The 20,000-nt window shown below is 48.3% G+C and overlaps 2 protein-coding genes across 2 annotated transcripts in view; one reads left to right on the forward strand and one right to left on the reverse strand.

Annotated features, from left to right (window-relative positions):
• Positions 1 to 4,338, forward strand: part of LOC308367025 (putative methyltransferase NSUN7) — a gene marked incomplete at both ends in the record, with an annotated part of 31,148 nt that extends 26,810 nt beyond the window's left edge. Inside the window, 2 exons of the mRNA XM_080840847.1 lie at positions 2,765 to 3,059; positions 4,058 to 4,338. Of these exons, the coding sequence (XP_080696973.1) occupies positions 2,765 to 3,059; positions 4,058 to 4,338 (576 nt within the window). The remainder of the gene's footprint in view (positions 1 to 2,764; positions 3,060 to 4,057) is intronic.
• A 1,914-nt stretch (positions 4,339 to 6,252) lies between these two features.
• apbb2a (amyloid beta (A4) precursor protein-binding, family B, member 2a) overlaps positions 6,253 to 20,000 on the reverse strand; it is a gene marked incomplete at both ends in the record, with an annotated part of 30,995 nt that continues 17,247 nt past the window's right edge. Inside the window, 6 exons of the mRNA XM_080841454.1 lie at positions 6,253 to 6,432; positions 6,749 to 6,931; positions 7,497 to 7,612; positions 7,746 to 7,829; positions 9,939 to 10,014; positions 12,188 to 12,302. Coding sequence (XP_080697580.1) covers positions 6,253 to 6,432; positions 6,749 to 6,931; positions 7,497 to 7,612; positions 7,746 to 7,829; positions 9,939 to 10,014; positions 12,188 to 12,302 — 754 coding nt within the window. The remainder of the gene's footprint in view (positions 6,433 to 6,748; positions 6,932 to 7,496; positions 7,613 to 7,745; positions 7,830 to 9,938; positions 10,015 to 12,187; positions 12,303 to 20,000) is intronic.

Here is a 20,000-nt window from a genome sequence, read left to right on the forward strand (position 1 = left end):
GGTGGGGATGGAAGGGAGAGAGAGAGGCTGAAGAGAGGATCAGAGGAGAGGAGGGAGATCTAAGTGAGTGTGAGGTCAAAGAGAAGAGCGCTGGGTCTTCAACCTTTCAGTTAAGAGGCAGGGAACTTGGATCACATCACAGGGAGGAGAGGTCTGTGTGTGTGTGTGTGTGTGTGTGTGTGTGTGTGTGTGTGTGTGTGTGTGTGTGTGTGTGTGTGTATGTGTGTGTGGGGGGGGATTCTGTAGAGGAGAGATTGGGAAGGTGTGGAGTATAGAAGAAGCACCCGAGTTGCAGAGCGAGATGAAAGAATGTCTTGGCGTGGAATGATTTGGAAAGTAGAGCAAAGCTGGTTGCGATCTGTCTGTGGGTGCTTGAACTTTGCTGCCATGATTTTTTCCCCCCTTGCTCTCTCACACACACAAACACACACACACACACACACTCTCTCTATCACACACACACACACAGACACACACACGCACACACTCTCTCACTCACTTTTTTATGTAGGTGTAAACATGTCTTGAGTCACGACAGCTTAAGTGCTTGGAAATGTTCAGCTTTATGGGCTGATGATGAGATTCTGAACTCAAACACACACACACACACACACACACACACACATACACACACACACTTATTTAATTCTCAATCACCATCTCACATGCATACACTCCAGTCTCTCCAATGCACCTAAACCGTGATCACAACATGCATCATAGTTATATTTACAGTTAAATTACGAAACAACCATTACACAAGCCATCTCACACACCCCTGTAGGCTAATATCTCACGGAAACATACTATTGCACCAGCAAGTGTTATCAACGTCAGGGACAGCTTTGCCCCCTCAAGACCCGTTAGGGAGCCACTTGCTTAGAATGAATGGAATGAGCGGCGACTCCGTGTCCCTGTGTCTCTCGTCCCTTTCTCCCACTGTAGAAGCCATGCTTCTTGCTGCTCATACAACAGACTTTGGGCATACATACGTGTGTCTTGTGTGTGTCTATGTATGGATGTGTGTGAATGTGTGTGTGGGAAGGGAGGGTTCTAGAAGCGATGGCTGCCATCACAGCCGCGGGCGGAACCCGCTATATTAGAGCCATCCATCAGCTTTACTCGTCTGTTGACAGACATGAGAGGATAATCAAGCCCGAATAACAGCGCCTCCACCACGGGGACGTGACGCCTCTCCCCTCCCACCTTCCCCACCCCCGCACACACACTCCCCCTTCATATCCCCCTCCAATAAAGCACACTAATAAAGATTATTGTTGCACTCTTAAGAATCTGCCGTAAAAACGCAATTAGGTGTGTGTCGGGAAATACTACCCCATTCCCCGCCAGCTACATATGGGTCCAGTAAGGAGTTTTATGACGCCTCTATATGACAGTTGTGGGGCCCCATAAACTTTACTGTATTGCACAAGAAGTGTTGTGTAATGCATGAATGCGATGCAGACTGAAACATGTTTACAGTGAGTACAGAGAGTACAGAGAGTGTATGTTGTGGTTTGAAAGTGTAGCCCTCAGATACTTACCTACGTAAAGCACTTAGCAATGTCTTGCACCTTGCACACGTTGGGATGTTGATGGACTTTTTGCTTAGGATTTTGCTCGGAGTTTTGCTGTGCCCATGAATACTTGAGTCTGTTAGATTAGGAGCACAGAGTTGGTGAGATTAGCCCTGGCACCATGACTCTGTGACATTCTGCGGTGAAATCTGTGCTGCAGGGCTTTCGGGTCCTGGTGATAACCAGAGACCTGCACTGTGCTTTTTATGGCCATCGAGAGAGAGGTGGAGAAAGAGAGAGAGAGAGAGGGAGGGAGAGAGAAAGAGAGAGAAGGAAAGAGAGAGAAAGAGAGAGAAAGAGAAAGAGTGGGAGTCGGAGAAAGGAGGCAAGAAGGCAAGAAGGGGGCAGAGCAGGAAGTGTTGAATAATTCAGTGCCCCCTGTCTGTGCACGTTAGCATCAGTAGGGCAAACCCCTCAAGACCGCCAATGTGACACACACGCACGCACGCACGCAAACACACACACACACACACACACACACACACGCACGCAAACACTCAAACAGTAACCCTTAAACCCCCTTCTTAAACTCACAATAACTTGTGCACACACACACACACACACACACACACACACACACACACACACACACACACACACACACACACAGTGTGTGAATTATTCAGTTTGAGTGTGTGGGCTGGTGCTGAGGCAGCAGGTGACCCAGCAGGGCTGACTGCCGTGAGTCCACAGGAGAGAGCCTTTACAGTCTCAAAGCACCTCTTAAAGACACACAATCTCACACACACATACACACACTAACACACACACACACTAACACACACACACACACACACACACACACTCACACTAACTCTCTCTCTCTAAGTCACACGCAAACACACACACACACACACCCTCAAAAATACCTTCCATATGGACACAAAGCTCTGCCGCATTTTGTTTCTTTTTTTTCCCTCCCGTCTGTTACCAGACCTCTGCTGAGAAATCAAGTCAAGGCAATTAGCAAGTTAATTAATCGAGAAGAAAGGAACACCCAAGGACCCTTGGAAACTTGAAACCTGTGTTAAATTTCCCTGCCCTTGCGTCTCTCTCACACACACAGCCACACACACACACACACACACTCTCTCTCTCTCTCTTTCACTCAACCTCAACTGCAAACTGATCTCTCCTTTTCCCTCACTCCTACTTTGACTTCCTCCCCACTGCTTCCCTCTTTGCAGCCTGAGCCGGAGGTGACCGAGACGGCCCAGGAAGTGCTGGCACGCGCTGCCGCCAAGGGCCTGCTGGATGGCATCCAGACCAACCCGTCTCCCAAGAAGGAGAAGCGTGTGCGACACCACCACCACCGCCCAGGCCCCACCAGCCATGGCCGCTCTGCCCATCCCCACCCCCACCCCCACGCATCAATGAGCAGCCAGTCGCGCGTCTCTGAGTTCCTGAACCGCCAGACGAAGGCGACCAGCTCGGCGCCCACCATAGGGAATTATGGGAGCAAGAGCTCACTGTTCACAGGAGGTGAGGTGATGATGGCTGCTCTCCCGATAGCCACTCGTGTTTTTCCCCGCTTTCTTCTTTTCAGCAAAGAGAATACACTCTGCTTTTAGTTGTGACCTTCAAAGGCACTGGTTTCGTAAATGACCCAACCGTTCAAAGCTTGGTAGATGAAGGATGAGCCCTTTTCTTGTGCACCACGTGAATAGAATGTGAAGGAATATTAATGTTTTTGGAGCCTGTGTGAAATCTGTGCAGAGTCGGGTCATTAATGATGTAATGACTCGGTGACACTGAGCGTTCCCAAGATCCATTCCGAAGATCCATTGCCTGGAGTCAGACAGAACTATAAGATGCAACGTCTGCTTTAAAGCAAGTGTGAATAGAATGCTAGTGTGGTTACGTGTTCTCATTCCGTATAAGATTAGTGCCCGAATGAAGACAGGACAAAATCTTGTTAAAGGTGCAGTCTGAGATTCTAATCCAGTACACATTGGGTAAAATTCGGCAAATCCTCATGGTTTTCACATTCCGGTGTTCATACAGTCCTGGCTCTGGACATGGAAAACAAAATGGTTTGGAGTGAGCCATACACCATTCCAGCCAATCAACATCCTCACTTCGCGAGCACAGAAGGGAGGGGTGTGATTTAATTGGCCAGAATTGCAGACTGTGCCTTTAAAATATACTATTGATTAAGTGTTAATAGAATGCTAGTGTGTGTGTGTGTGTGTCCCTGTCTCTCTCTCTAGCAGGTAAAACCAAACCTTCATCCCAGCTGCGGCAGCCTAAAAGTGTCCCACCCAACAGGGGCTCATCTATGGTGTCCAACCCCTCTCGCAAGCTCCTGGGCCGCACCAGCAGCACCGCGACATCATCCTCCTCTTCCATAACCTCCTCCATAACCAACACCACCACCAACACCAACAACAGCAACACCAACACCACCAACACCCACACCCACACCCACACCCACACCCACACCCACACCCACCCCACCCGTCTCCCTTGGCCCCCTACAGCCCCGGCCACAGCCCCGGCCACAGCAGCGGCCACAGCCCCGGTCATCAAAGGTCGCCAAGAGGTGCTGCGTCCTATGGCGCTGCTGTTGCCCCCGGCCGTGTTCCCAAGCAGCCCGCCACCCATCCACTTCCTTTTGCCCAAAAGCCGCACCCCGCCACCGCTGCGCTCCAACCCAGCGCTCGCCTTTCTGCAGTGGAAGAGCAGCAATGCATCCATCCCCGCCTCACGCTCCAGCGGCAGCATCCAGGCTCTGTGCGTCCACCCACGCCCTTGGCTCTGAGACGAATATGTGTGAACATGCCAACACACACATACACACACACACACACTCTTTCACTGAACCTCAACTGCAAACTGATCTCTCTGCATTTGGCTTTGATACACACACATGTACGCATATGCACATGGCTCTGGCACACACACACACACGTGTGCGCACACACGCACGCAAACACACACGCATACAAACATAGGGTAACATGAATATGTACCCTTGTTTGTGGCTCCGATTCAATTTCACACCGTTATGCACACGCATGGACACATATGCACATACTGATGAGGACACATGCAAAAAAAAAGATGCACACATACAAAGCTGCATAGATGAAACGTGGATATTTAGAGACCATGCCAGTCAATTTTGGAAGCAAATCAATTACCAGATATGCAGTATAATTTAGAAAAGATTGATGTTTACTCTTTCAGAATATATTTAGCTGCCAAACAGTCAATAATATAAAATAAGCATTTGTCTACATCCCTTTGTCTTTGTTTCTTTCTTTCTTTTTTTCTGTGGTTTATAAAGTCAATTTTAATTAAATGTAATACTGCCATCGATATCTCCCATATCTGACATTTTAATCAAAGCATTATTAAATCTTTGAGACATACTTGTCTTTAAATGCCTTTATTCTCACATTGGATTACATTACTATGGTGTAAAAATGACAATAACAGAAGAAATGTCTTTTTTTTTCTCTTTTCTTTTCTTTTTTCCCCCAGCTGGTCAGTTTGTGAATACGTTGAGCTTAGTTTGGTTGTAGAAAGCACATTCATTTTTTCACTTGATATATGGGGAGGTTTGAAAGGGACTCTGGATTAGTGAATGTGGTTACTCTCCTACAGCTGGAGGGGGCTAGTCTCCCCCACAAACATCTGGGTTAGACTGTGTGCAGATGTGCCTGTGTGAGATGGTGGTGACTATTTTGGGGGGTGGAGGCAAATTGTGACAAATGCACACACCTTTATCTTTACACACACATATATGATTCCTCTGTTTTCTGCCGTCATATTTAGATGTATCAGTCAAATTCCAGGTTGAAATACAGCGCTGTGAACAGTCCTGGAGATTTCATCATCCCGACAGAAAGGCTGCAAATGTGACACAATCATTATGCTTTATGCTTGTTTCAATAGCGCAGTAGTCACTCATTCCTGGTTAGTGTGGCCTGATAAGCCTAACTTGTTTGAGGTGTTTGAATGCTGAACGCCTGGCCCTCACTTGTGTACGCTGAGGCTTTTCACTTTCAGCGTGCTTTATTGTTGGAGACATAGTATTAATACACACATATATTTGAACAGGGAGGCGCTCTCCTGCCTGCAATGACGCACAGTATGGCACAAGTAAATGAGGACAAACCGCAGCACTGGCCCTTGTCCTGTGTCTCAAGAATACGCAGAGAAATCCCAGAAGTACTGAAAAAAGAAATGCCCACAGGACAGACAACGAGGAGAATGACTTTGACTTTGCCGCTGGTAAGAACGGTCGGCCAGCCGAGAAGTTCTGGTAGGTCTACAATTCATTGTTCCAGAAACCACGCGGGGGCATTTTTAGTAATTTTTTTCTTGTGGCTGTGAGGAAGTGTGTTTGGACTTGAGCGTGATTGAGACGGGGCATGCTTCAGGCAGCTCGCCGACAACAGAAAAGGTCAAAAGTGAAAGGCTGTGGAGCAACGGCACCGTGTGGCAGCATGTTCTTTCTCCTTTCTTTCTTTCTTTCTTTCACTTTTCTCCTTTTTTGTTGGGTAGTTGCTCTCACTCTCCGGGCTGCACAGTCCTTTGTAAGTACGTTTATATACATTTAACAGTTTCACGTGTGTGTTTGAGTCGTTCTCTTATCCCTCACCCCCACCTCCCTCATTCGCTCTTGGCGCGGCTGTGCTGATGGTGGGCGATGATGGCTGACCCCCCGTCATTGGTGAGGGAGCTCGGGGGTAGGTTTCTTCTGTTTGAGAGTGTCTATTAGGGACTGGACGCCACGTTTGACGCTGGTAGTGACGCGGCGGGTCACCGAGCCGGGGGGCGGTGGCGAGGAGCTGCCGTCCCTCTGGGAGGAGGGGGATTGGGCCACCAGACACTTCTGATAGCGCAGCTGCAAAGAGGAGGAAGCAGCAGAAGTGAAGAGGAGGAGGGTATGGGTGGAGGTGGTAATGACAACGGGTTAACACATTCTGTGTGATATGCTAAAAGTCCTGATGAGGGTGCATATATCAATGTGTTCATTGCACTCCAACACAGATAAGGCTCACTTTAAGCTTTTTAGCATATTCTTGGCTAAAATATAAAAAAAAAGCGAGTAGAATCGAGATATGCAAGATACATTTTCTGGGGGAAAAAAGAAATTATGAAAAATAAAAATCCTTGGATGAGTTGGTGTTGGTGTATAGGGTTGCTAGGGTGATACTCACCACGCAGGCAGACTGCACGGCCTCAGACACACACGCGGCGTTGGGCTCGCACCAGAACACATGGCACTGGAAGTGCTGGTTGCCCGTATCCATGATAAAGGCGAAGGAGTGCACGTCACGTCCCACGCCCATGAAGGACAGGAAACGCACGCGGCATTCCACCAGGACCTCCTCTTCCTCTTCCTGGAAGGTAAATGAAAAGTGGAGTCAAGGGCCAGATGGACGGACACCAACCACACCATCAGACTCCCAGCCTCTGCCTTCCTCTTTTAATGCAAAGGTAATTCAAGCTCAATCACTCATATTAACCAGCTGAACTGCAGGCTAACCCTAGGCTGTATTTTGTCATCTCCATGGATACCAGTTCCAATTTCACATCTCTAGTGGTGATCTAAACTAAAGAAGTTTCCTTTTGCTGCCAATCTAGCTGAGCACCTTGCAGCACTTCAACCATACACAATCACGACTGAAAAAAGAGCAGCTGCCATCCTATGCATCATAAGTATCAGATCCTAGCAATTGTATATGCAGTTGTTTGAAGCTTAAGGATGGCCTACTTCTGTCCATGCCATCATTTCCTCAGAGGCAGCTGCCATCCTGTCTGTTAAGCACTGACCAGAAGCCAGGGTATATGCTCTCCAGCCCCACCACGTTCAAAGTGTTTGCCAGATTCTTTTGAAGTGCTACTTTTTTGGGGTTGGTGGGGGTGTTGGGGGAGATGAAAGAAGGTACACAAGACTCCTCCTACCTTTTCTTTGATGACGTTCACGGTAGCATCCTCCACATTGAGAATGGCGGGCGTCCAGTCTTCCTTCCCAGTCGAGGAGAGCAGGGTGTCTATGGCCCCGTTAATCATGTCCATACCTGCGCAGGAGTGCCACAACAGACAGAGAGAGAGAGAGAGAGAGTATGTATGTATGAGGGTTAATGTAGCCTACATAAAATTGTTTAAAAAAATGATGCATGTTGTGTGTGTATTTGAGTGTGTGTGCCCTACCTATCGGGCGAATCACGGTTGTTGTGCCCAGGTAGAGCACGTGGAACTTCTGTTCCAGTTCTGTCTTTGGTATGGGGAACTCTACTGAGAGAACAGAAACATCAGAAAACAGCTCGCTTGTGAAAGATCTACTAAAACCATTACCAGGCTTTTTCACACACACATGTTCGCACACTTGAATGTCTTGATTCTTGAAAGTCACCTGGTGAACCCAATGCAACCGCCAGGTTCACATTTATGTTCTGCTAATTGACAGAAATGCAGGCCTTTCACTAAACTTTAGGGGAAAACAAAGATAACTACCTGAACAGGAAGTCAATGGAGCAAATATTTGCACCCACAATAAAGGCATTATTTGTCCATGTGCTCTAGCGACTTCTCCTGTTCTGCTGTAACTGAGTGGCCTTTTCCTGATAAGCGCCGTAGCGCCTAACTAGGCTGAAGAGCCGTAGTCTTAACTAAGCTTAAGCACCATGGCGCCTAACTAGGCTGAAGAACCATAACGCCTTACTAGGTTGAAGCGTCGTAGCGCCTAACTAGGCTGAAGCACTGTAGCGCCTAACTAGGCTGAAGCACCGTAGCGCATAACTAAGCTAAAGCACCTTAGCGTCTAACTAGGCTGAAGCGCCGTAGCTCCTAACTAGGCTGAAGCACCGAAGCGCCTAACTAGGCTGAAGCGCCGTAGAGCCTAACTAGGCTGAAGCACCGAAGCACCTAACTAGGCTGAAGCGCTGTAGCGCCTAACTAGGCTGAAGCACCGAAGCACCTAACTAGGTTGAAGCGCTGTAGCGCCTAACTAGGCTGAAGCACCGAAGCGCCTAACTAGGTTGAAGCGCTGTAGCGCCTAACTAGGCTGAAGCACCGAAGCGCCTAACTAGGTTGAAGCGCTGTAGCGCCTAACTAGGCTGAAGCACCGAAGCGCCTAACTAGGTTGAAGCGCCGTAGCGCCTAACTAGGCTGAAGCACCGAAGCGCCTTACTAGGTTGAAGTCGCTGTAGCGCCTAACTAGGCTGAAGAGTGGTGGAATTCCCTTCAAGAAAAACAGTTGTTTGATAAAGGCCAGTAGAGAGAAAAACTGCGAGGGAAAGAGGGAGAAAGAAAGAGAGAAACAGTGCTTTTAATCCTAAAGAATGTGTGTACCAGAGCCAGCTCAGCAACACACATACTGCCTGAGGGAAGGAAGGAATGAAAACACTGGATTAAATGAGTGGCTCTGGTAGGAGAGAGCAGAGAGAGGAAGAGAATGATAGAGTCTGGCATATACCCATTCAGCGGGGCCGATGGACCTTGCCATTTTCTTTTTATTTCCCATAATTCCTTTGATCCCTCAGCAGGGGTGGTGGTTGGGCACCGGGCCTGGCACTGTAAAGCTGTCTTAATTGGCTTTTAATGAGGTTGGTCATGCCTGCGTGCTAAATGCTAATATCCTCTTTTTTCCCTGCACTCTCTCCTCTCCGTCTGCCCGACTCAGCACAAAAATCGCTCCGCGTCTTAAAATCATCAAAGAAGATAACGAGGGAGGGGAGGAACAGAACAATCACAATATCAATAAAATAACACAGCAAAGCAAACGAATAAACAAACAAAAACAAAAATCATATTTTGGGGGGGGGGGCTGGGGAAAGAGATGAAGGACTAGCATAAACAGGCATGATGAAGGAGTAATAAACTCATGAGAACTGTGCTGAGGTCAGCAGTCTGTATGCAGAGCTGTACACAGACTCTTCTGCAGTGTGAGATAACCAAGCAGTCGAGTGCTTATTTATGTACGTGCTCCCGTGCTGCGGCCCGGCCCAACTCTGTCTGCTATCGGAGCGCTACTGACCAGACGAAATTGTGTCTGATTCCTGAACATAAATAACATAAAGTCCTGCAAATGGGAAATGGAGGGGAGGGGCGGGGGCGGGGATGAGGCGGCATACAGTGTAACTCGTAAAAAATGGAACAGACAGGCCAGACAGCCACCATGCTGGGAGATGTCTCATCATGCTGTTGGATTTGGGATTAGAATGTGTAGGGGTGTGTGTGTGTGTGTGTGTGTGAGTGTGTGTGTGAAGGAAACGGATCATTTGTGAGAGTGTGTGTGTGTGTGTGTGTGTGTGTGTGTGTGTGTGTTTCTCTGTGTGTGTGTGTGAGAGAGAGTAAGAAGGCAAGAACGAGGGGAAGAGAGGATGGTTGCTGGTGTTTTCCTACCTTGGAGGGGTACATCAGTGCTGGAGTTGGAGGAGCTGCCTGCTACAGCTTTGGTATTCTTCCTTTCAGCCATAATCTGGTAAGGAGCAGTAGATTCCCATTAGATACCCATTGCATACTTCTATTAGATACACATGTAATACTTCGATTAGTTACACATTTAACATTTTATACTTGGTTTCATATGGTAAATGAACATTTTAATACAATGCCACTTTTAAAATGTCCCATCCTCTATGGTTTGATGGATGGTATTTGGTCTTCTGAACACCAACTTATTGTGACCCATATTTATATTCATCTTGCCTGCTGTAATACAGTCACTGGGGTAAAGAATAGCCTACAGTAGTCAATCAGAAACCAGGGGTGTACCATTAAACACAAAAATCTAAGTCCTTTCATTCAAGACTCAAATGAGCTCACTCTCACTCTCTGTCCTCTCCCTCTTTCTCCTTTCCTCTCACGCTTTCACTCTCTCTCCCCCTCTCCTCTCTCTCTTTCTCTCCCTCTCCCCCTCTCTTCTCTCTCTCTCTACCTCTCCCTCCCCCCTCTCTTTTCTCTGTCTTCTCTCTCTCTCCCCCCTCTCTCGTTTCTCTCTCTTCTCTTCTCTTCTCTCACTCGCTCTCTATCCATTTCAACATGCTGCAGTAGATCAGTGGCAGTTGGAGCACAATGCTATGCAGCAGCTCTGCATGCTCCTCTGCCCCTGTGGACTGGCGGGTGATTCATTGTGAAGGCATAAATCAGCCCAAGCCGTCGTTAATCAGAGGCTTTTGTGGGCAGTTCTGATGATTCAGCACTCAGGACTATGGGATGGCACGTGTTAACATTCACACCACCCAGGTCGAGGTGACCAGTGTGGATGCATGATCAGAGGTGCATGGCACGTACACACACACACACACACACACACACACACACACACACACACACACACACACACACACACACACTGTTTCTATGGAGACACAAGTCAAACTACCTTCCTCAGGCTAAATGGCAGTTCCTTTGACTTCCCACGAAAAACACATAGACATATACACACTGTTGAGATGCTGGTCAAACTTGCAACCTCAGGCTAAACACCTTCACACACATACTTTCCCTTACACACACACACAAACACACTCACACACACATATTCACACTCTGTCACACGCACACAAACACAAAACAGCATAAGCTGCTTCTCTGAACCCCATCGGAGCCTCTTAAGGATGAGCCCATTTTTTGTTATCTGCTTACTCACTCTCACAGAAACACACAGACACACAGACACACACAGACACTCACACACACACACACACACACACACACACACACACACACACAGACAAACACACACACACACACAGACACACACAGACAAACACACACACACACACACACACACACACACACACACACACAAACACACAAACACACAAACAGTCTTAAAATAGACTCCAGGTTTTTTAAATCCCAGCACATGTTATTCTGAATATGCTAATTCCCAGTAAGCAGATCATCACAGCAAACCACCCTGCCACAGAAGGTCTCAGAACAGGGCTCGTCTGCAGAATGTTCTTCTGCGAATTTTCATCAAAAAACGGCAGGTTAATCCTCCAGCTGCACCCAACACAATGTTTACACTAACTCAGGAGCTTACAGCAGTTCAAAGCGTGCCCACTGAAATCAATAGCGGAGCCATCGGAGAATATTTCACGAGTGATCCGGAGCCGGCTCCGGCCAACACAGGAGAGGAGCTTTAGAGGGAGTCAGTGTTGCCCACACAATATCGCTCTGAGCTTCAAGATCACTGGCAGGGTGAGACGATACCCAAAGTCTTTTTCCCATCCACTACTACAACCACACAATCCACCTCCTACCCCAGACTTCCACACCTACCCAGGGGAGCCGGCGCTTCACTGTCTGGAAAGTGAGAGCCGTGCCTGGGTCGATGGGGGCGGGCGCGACTGAGAGAGAAATTGTTAGACTGGAGGCTACGATGGTTAATGTCTAATAGATTGGGTTGTGCCTAATCACGATTGTCTCATTTTCTTTGCCGTCTTCAGGCTACTGTTCCCTCTACTTTGACAATTCTATAATGCCTTGTGTAGATATGCTACCAGAGTGCCAGACATTGAAGGTCTAGTAGTCTGACCTTGTGTTGGCACTTAGGCAAGTGTCGAAACTGCATAGTCAGAATTCAAACTAATTTCGGTCCTTTTGTCGGAGCGCTAGTGCACTGAGAGTCGCCGCAGGCTGACCTTGGAGCAGATTCGATGGAGGCTGGTGGCGATAGCTTCGGCGGGGGCGTCACATCGGAACACGTGACATTTCAGCACTCGTGTGTTCTTGTCTCTCGCCACGTACGCAAAATCCCTGCAACAAGAGAGAGAGAGAATGAGAAACAGAGAAAGAGAGAAGGAATGAAACCTGTGTAAGACAGACCCAAGGAACACCTGTGCTGATGTAGCACTGGATGGAGTTATACACAAATAGTCTTCCAAGAGGGGAATATCAATGAGGCTTGTTTATCATTAGGGAAACAAATGCACAAACAGCTTCTCCAGGCATTTTTTAAACAGGACAATATGGCTCTAATATCAGTCTAATTCATGATGAAACTGGTGGTGTAAAGAGACTGGTTGGGACTTGGGTAGGCAGACACACACACACACACACACACACAAACACACACACACACACACACACACACACACACACACACACACACCCTCCTGCACTCACTCACACATACTTACGTGCACACAGACACACACATACACACACACACACACTCAAGTACTTCTGCACACACTCAAGCACATGCACACGCACACGCACACGCACACGCACACGCACACGCACACGCACACGCACACACACACACACACACTCAAACACACACTATGCCACGAGATGCTGATTCTCAGGGGTGACTGCAGTGGTGAAATGTGTGTCAAGATGAATCAAGAGAGGCAGATGCCTTTGAGGACATGACTGAATTGAAGTATGAAGCAACACAGAGCAAACATGTCACACGAGAACACAGAAGTACAGAAATCTACGACGGCAACATCACTTTCCACAGAACAGAGAATAGATACGGAACAGCATGAGGGGTACTGTTTGACATGGACTTTCTCCATCCTTTCCTATTAACTATTATCCTCTTCTCATCTCTAAACAACGCTGCTCTTATTGCAATGACCCTCCTCCCTCTCTCCTCCTCTCTCTCTCTCTCTCTCTATTTATGACTCAATTATCTGCGGTGTCTCTGATGCTTCATTGTGCAAACACAGTTTTGGGTCGATAACACTGCGATGTCGTCAATTGCATGAAAATGTTTTTATGCGTACTTATGTATGCATGCAATTAACCGTGGATGCATCTTTGTTTGTGTGTGTGTGTGTGTGTGTTTGTGTGTGAGTGTGTGTATACCATTTAGCTGATGTGCATCGGGGACCGGAGAGAGGCTGTTTTGCAGTCTGCTCAGGACTCTAGAGCTCCGTCCCTGCCTGAATGGAGCCCTTGAGAAGCACTGAGAAGCACTGAGCTCCTCGTGCAGGACTCACATCTGCCTCAGAGGAGAGCCTCTCAATGAACTCACAACGTGGCGACGCAGTCTCAAAATACAAAGCCAAACTCTGCCCTCAACGCTACCAATGCGTCTTTTTTCCCCATCATAGCTGGCAATAAAAAGGCCCATTTTTCTCTCCAGACAGGAGATCCAGAGGGGAGCACCAGCAGCAGCGTGGAGGAGTGAGGAGCTGGAGCCCCTCTGGTGTCAAACAGCCCGCGGCTGGGCAGCGTGGTGCCAGCGCACAACAATTCAACACGCCGGTACTGGAAAGAGCAGAGAAGGCCTGCAGCGACACCGCAACTCACCGAGAAAGACAGAGAGACAGAGAGAGATGGGGAGGGAGGGAGGAAGAGAGAAAGTGACAGAAAGAGAGAGGGAGAGGATTGACAACCAGACTGGGCAATAGAGAACTTGGGGTAATAGAGAGCTCTTGAGAGAGAGAGAGACAGAGGGAGAGAGACAAAGGGAGAGAGAGAGGGAGTGAGAGGTAGACAGGATTGACAGGCAGGCAGGGGGCAATGGAGAACACGAAACTCTGATTACTGGGCAAATAGGGCTGACATCATGAGAAACGCTTTATGGCGTGTCATGGAGAGGGGGTGAGAGCGGGTGAACAGGATGGAGGAGGAAGAGAATGAACAAAGGAAAGGAGGGAGGAAAGGAGTGCCATTTAGAAGGGAGGCACACCTGCTCCAGGCCCCTGCAATCCCACACCTCAAGACACACACACACACACACACACACACACACACACACACACACACACACACACACACAGCTACCCCTCCTGTGTGAATGAACACCTTAGCCCTGTTTGCTTTCCATTACTGCAGGCTATCTCAGTTGCCAAAACTCATTACTGTACAACGCACCATGAGTGTTTGACAAACACGACACACACACAGACACACAGACACACAGACACACAGACACACACACACACACACACACACTCACACACACTGTGCGTGTGGCTCAGTCAACGTATACCCTTATGCTACTGAGCCAAGACTTCTAGGCCATGTGTCTTTCCTTCTTCTCTATCTTCTACTCTTTCCTCATTTCACCCTCTCTCTTTCTCTCTCTCTCTCTCACCCTGGTTCTCTCTCTCTCTCTCACACCCACCCTCCCTCTCTCTCTCTCTCTCTCCCTCTTCCTCCTGCTCCCAGTTTGAAAGGTAGCAGAGGCAGTAAGTCCTGTGTCATTTCTCCCCCATCAAACCCTATTAGTCCTTTGCGCTGTAATGCGATGAAAGATTCATCCCTGTGCAGCTTCAGAGGATCCCTGGCCGAGGGCACTGCCACCAGCCCTGAGCACAGAAGAGCAGAGCAAAGCACTCCTCTCCTTTCTCCACAGACTGCCAGACAGACAGCTAGCACGCAACGTTAACACACTCGCAGGCTTTTACTTAGGTCTGCAGAAGGGAGGTCTGCCTCTCTCTCTCTCTTTTTCTCTACGTGTGTGTGTGTGCGGGTGTGTGTTAGTGTGAGTGTGTGTGAGTGTTTGAGTGTGAATGTGTTGTGTGGTAAAGGCCTGCCAGTGTCACAGGGCCTAAACAAAGACATTAAAAATTGAGCTGCTGCTCTGGAGGGATGTGTGTGTGTGTGTGTGTGTGTGTGTGTGTGTGTGTGTGTGTGTGTGTGTGTGTGTGTGTGTGCATGTGTGTGTGCACGCACGATAGACCTTTTCAGAGGAACATAACAGACACCGCCCAAAACGAAATTGATGGACCCAGCGTGCGTGCGTGCGTGCGTGTGTGTGTGTGTGTGTGTGTGTGTGTGTGTGTGTGTGTGTGTGTGAAGGACACACACCTTTCCCCCAGTGTGTTCTCCACTCACTCCTTCTCTTCCTGACCTCCCTGACTCAGAGTGACTGTCAAGCTCCTGCTGGGTTTTGTAACCACATCCCCCATCACCGGTGCCACTGCAACCCTCCATCCCTCTCTGTCTCTAACCCTCTATCCCTCTCTCTGTCTCTACCCCTCCTTCCCTCTCTCTGTCTCTACCCCTCCATCCCTCTCTCTGTCTCTACCCCTCCTTCCCTCTCTCTGTCTCTATCCCTCCATCCCTCTCTCCCTCTATCCCTCTCTCTGTCTCTACCCCTTCTTCCCTCCCTCTGTCTCCATCCCTCCATCCCTCTCTCTCTCTATCCCTCTCTCTGTCTCTACCCCTCCATCTCTCTCTCTCTCTATCCCTCTCTCTGTCTCAACCCCTCCATCCCTGCCTCTGCCTCTTCCCGTCTGATTGTCTGTCTTTATCCCTCTCTCTGTTTCTATTCCTCTATCTCTCTGCCTTTCTCTCTCCCCATCCCTCTCTCCATCTCTCTGCCCATCTGTGTCTCTATCCCCCTGTCCACCATCACATATCTTCCTGTGCCTCTGTGGTCAGCCTGCTTTACTGCTCCTCACCCTGCAGCAGATTAAGATGCTGTTAGTGCTGCCCTGCCCTGCCTCTGCATGTGTGCGTGCCAGATACACCCAGGTAATGACACCCAACCTCCCTCCCCCTCCCCCTCACACACACACACACACACACACACACACACACACACACACACACACACACACACACACACAGAAACACTTTCTCTCTTTTTTTGTCTCTCACTTTCACTGAGGCACAGTCTCTCTTTCTCTCTCTCTAGGGTTTCTCTCTCTCTCACACACACACACACACACTCTCTCTTTACAGCTTTCGCACACTGTCTCTCTATGTCTATATCCTCTCTATCTCTCTGTAATGCACACACACACACCCACATATAGGGGTGGATGATAAAGACATAGCTGTGGATTTAATAGCAGGCAGGGTGTGGCATGGGGGTTATTGATGATGAAAGCTTTTACACACCAGAAACAGATCTTTTCATCACCAAATAGCATGGAGGTAATGGCCTGGAAATTGAAAAAAATATATATAAATGGATGAATACATCTTGATTAGGGGGGGTTTGTAAGACACTTACGACCCGAAGGTTGGAATGGAGTAAAAAATTAGACAAAGAAAGCCAGAAGGTTCAACACAAAAAGAAAATCACAATTCCCATTAAGTTTTCAGCTCTGTACTTCCGAAGACCTGCTGATAGACTCTCTGCCTTGAGTAAAACACCAGTCATTAACTCTGGTCACCCACCCCTCCTCCCTATTCTTTCCCTCTTCTCTTTTTCTCCCTGACTCTTTTCTTTCTCTCTCTTCCTCAAATGAGTCACATTTTGCCACGCGTGTGATCATTAATGCAGCCAATTAAGCCTGTGACTGATGGGTGTGTGAGCCATTTCCTTTCTCCTCTCTTCTTCTTCCAATGAGGCCAGGTTTGTGCTTTCATCACCTCCATGGGATTGACTCTGGCAGGTTTTTTCGCCTTTCCTTAATGGCGCCGTTCCGTTTTTTATTGTTCCCGCTCATTTGTTCTGCACGCTGTCAACGGCACTGCTTCTCTTCCAACTGGCAGAGAGAGAGAAGTGGCGATCGCTGTGCCAAATATGAACGGCATCTGATGCTCTGGGGTGGTAATTTGATTGACCGTATACTCTGAGAGTGCGGTCACAGAGTGAAGCTTTTTCACTGGGAGGCAATCAAACTTTAATCTTACACCGGACTTGAATGGGTTGTGTTGTGTGAGTGTTAGAGAGTGCCCCAAATTGCTGCCACTAATCAAAGCCAGTAATCATTCATCAGAGGCTTGCGAGATGCAGATCTTTCCCTCTCTCCATCTGTCACCCTGCAACAACACACGAGCACGCACACACACACACACTCACACACACACACACACACACACACACACTCACGCACACACACACACACACACACACACACACACACACACACACACACACACACACACACACACACACACACACACACACACACACACACACACACAAACACACACACACCAAACACACACACACCACACACACAGAGATACACTTCGCCACGGCTTTTTATCGCAGACATCTTCCCCAGACAGACGTCTCCGCAGAAAAGCGAAGTGGCACATGCAAATGACATGCAAATAAGGCTGCGTATGTAAACCAATATTATTCAGATAGCAGGAGCTCCTGCCTCCTTTAGAGATGCACAAAGACTGTATACTGGACACAGGTGACAATGTGTGTGTGTGTGTGTGTGTGTGGGGTTGGGGGGGGCTGGGGGTGGGGGTTGTTTTCGATCAAAATCCTTTAGCGTCACTTGGTGTGTCTCTAATTTGTTATTGTTATTACTGGACGATCTGAGAAAGCCAACACCACCTGCGCCTCTTAGACACGTGGTGGTGGAGCTGTGGAGTCAGAAACAGACGCTTCAGAAAGTAGAAGGGACCACCAGAGGAAGTGAGACTGGATGAGAATTAAGAGTGTCGGAGATGTCTCATTCTTTATTCCTGCTAAAGGCAAACTAACGGCTTCGCGGCTTGGAAAAACTCGGGGCGAGGAAGCGACGAGGAAATAAAAATCGCTCCAGTAAATTAGTCATGGCCAGAAACCATTAGGCTAATGCTCGCGCTTAATTACCTCCTGCGATCGTAAAGTTGTTTACAGCAATGATACACGCTCTGGAGCAGTCTCGCCCCCACCACTGAGTCATAAGCCAAGCCAAAAGGCACACAGGCTCACTTCATCATCTAAGACTACGTTTCCCAGAAGGCCGTACTCTATCATCCACACTCGCTTGCGGCTTTAGGTTACAGAAGCGATGCTCAACTCATTCTGGTCAATGTAGTCTAAGAGGAAGTGAAAAATGGCCCTTTAAATCACAGTAACAATTACTGTCTGACACGACCTACTATGTCATGGTGGCAAACACTCTAACACCCAAGTTCACTATTGACTCCCAACAACAGCACAGTCCATTTCAGCAGCTCCATTTGAAGAAAGGCAGAGATGAAACCATCAAAGGCAGCGAAGATGAAACAAAGTATCGATGAGGAGGATATGTTTTCCCTGCCTGCACACAGGCATGCTAAACTGACCCAGAAAAAGAATGAGCGAAGGAGGGAGGAATAGAGGAAAGGAGGAGACAGGAAACGAAAGCTGAGAGCAGACAGACTTGCCCAGCATGGGGTCCTTGTTGACCGGCATCACATATTAAACAGCGACGGGGAGAGGAGGAGGAGGAGGAGGAAGATGAAGAGGAAGAGGAGGAGGGTGAGAAGAAAGGGGAAGTAGGTGGCAGGGAAGTGGTAAATAGGTGCGGAGGCTATCGGCACGAGGCACTTAATTCACAGGCCAGAGCTGGGTGTCACATTAAGTAGTAATGCCTGTTCATTTATGCATCAAACTGGCTGCTTAAGCGATCTCCCTCAGACATAGAGAGAAGCCAAAGTGCACTGGAGCAGTCATCTATGAGCGTGCGTGTGAGTGTGAGTGTGTGTGTGTGTGTGTGTGTGTGTGTGTGTGTGTGTGTTTTTTTTTTTGTGTGCGTGCACCTTCATTTATGTGTCTGGATCACAAGTTAATGACGATGCATTTTTTTTTTTTACCGTGACTGACTTTTTAAAGGAGTGTGCAGTCTATCGAACTTTGCTCTGACTTTAAGAAGTAGGGGGCACTGTAGCTCACACAGTAGCCTCGACCACATGCGGGCTTGACGCCCATGGAGGACACGGGTTTGAATCCGGCCCGATGTCATTTCTCCAGTCCACTCCCCACCTCTTCTCCCTCTCATGTCCTGTCCCACTCTTCAATTATCTATCAATTAAAGGCATAAAAAAGCCAAAAACAAATCTTTAAAAAAAAAAAAAAAAGAAGTAGTTCACACAGCATGTTATAACAGGTGTCATTAGGATAACAGAAACACACGCACACCCAAACACATACACACCCACACCCACCCACACCCACACACAAACACACACCCACCCACACACAAAACACACCCACACCCACCAACACACACCCACACACAAACACACCCCCACACTCACCCAACCACACCCCCCCCACACACACACTAATGTTTGGTCTGCACTGTTTCTTGCATTATCCAAGAATCTCCAACACACGGACATGCAGTTCCACTTGTCTAGCAGTAGGCAAACATTCCATCAAGCAATTCCCACAGTGGATGAGTGTGCGCATGCTTTCGCATGAGTGTGTGTGTGTGTGTGTGTGTGTGTGTGTGTGTGTGTGTGTGTGTGTGTGTTTGAGATAGAGAGGGAAAGCAAGACAGAGACGGAGGGGAGGGATTGGGAGACGGAAGGAAACCCAGACAGGCGACTAATGAGTGGTCAGGAGAGAGCAATCTGTCAGAGTGGGATTCTACCAGGTAAAGCCTGACCACTTTAATTAGAAAGAGAGGGAGGGAGGGAGGGAGGGAGGGAGAGACACAGGCAGCGCTAAAAGGAGGAAGAGTGCGAGATGGGGAAAAGAGGAGGATAGAGTGGTGTTGGGTAGTAGAAAAAAAGAGTGATGTGGCAGGGAGACGGAGGGAGGAAGGTAGGAGGAATGAGGAGCAGAAGAGTGATGACTCCAGTGTGGGGAGAGACTTTTGCGCA

This window comes from Sprattus sprattus, assembly GCF_963457725.1.
Source record: "Sprattus sprattus genome assembly, chromosome: 6".
Classification (NCBI taxonomy): Eukaryota; Metazoa; Chordata; class Actinopteri; order Clupeiformes; family Clupeidae; genus Sprattus; species Sprattus sprattus.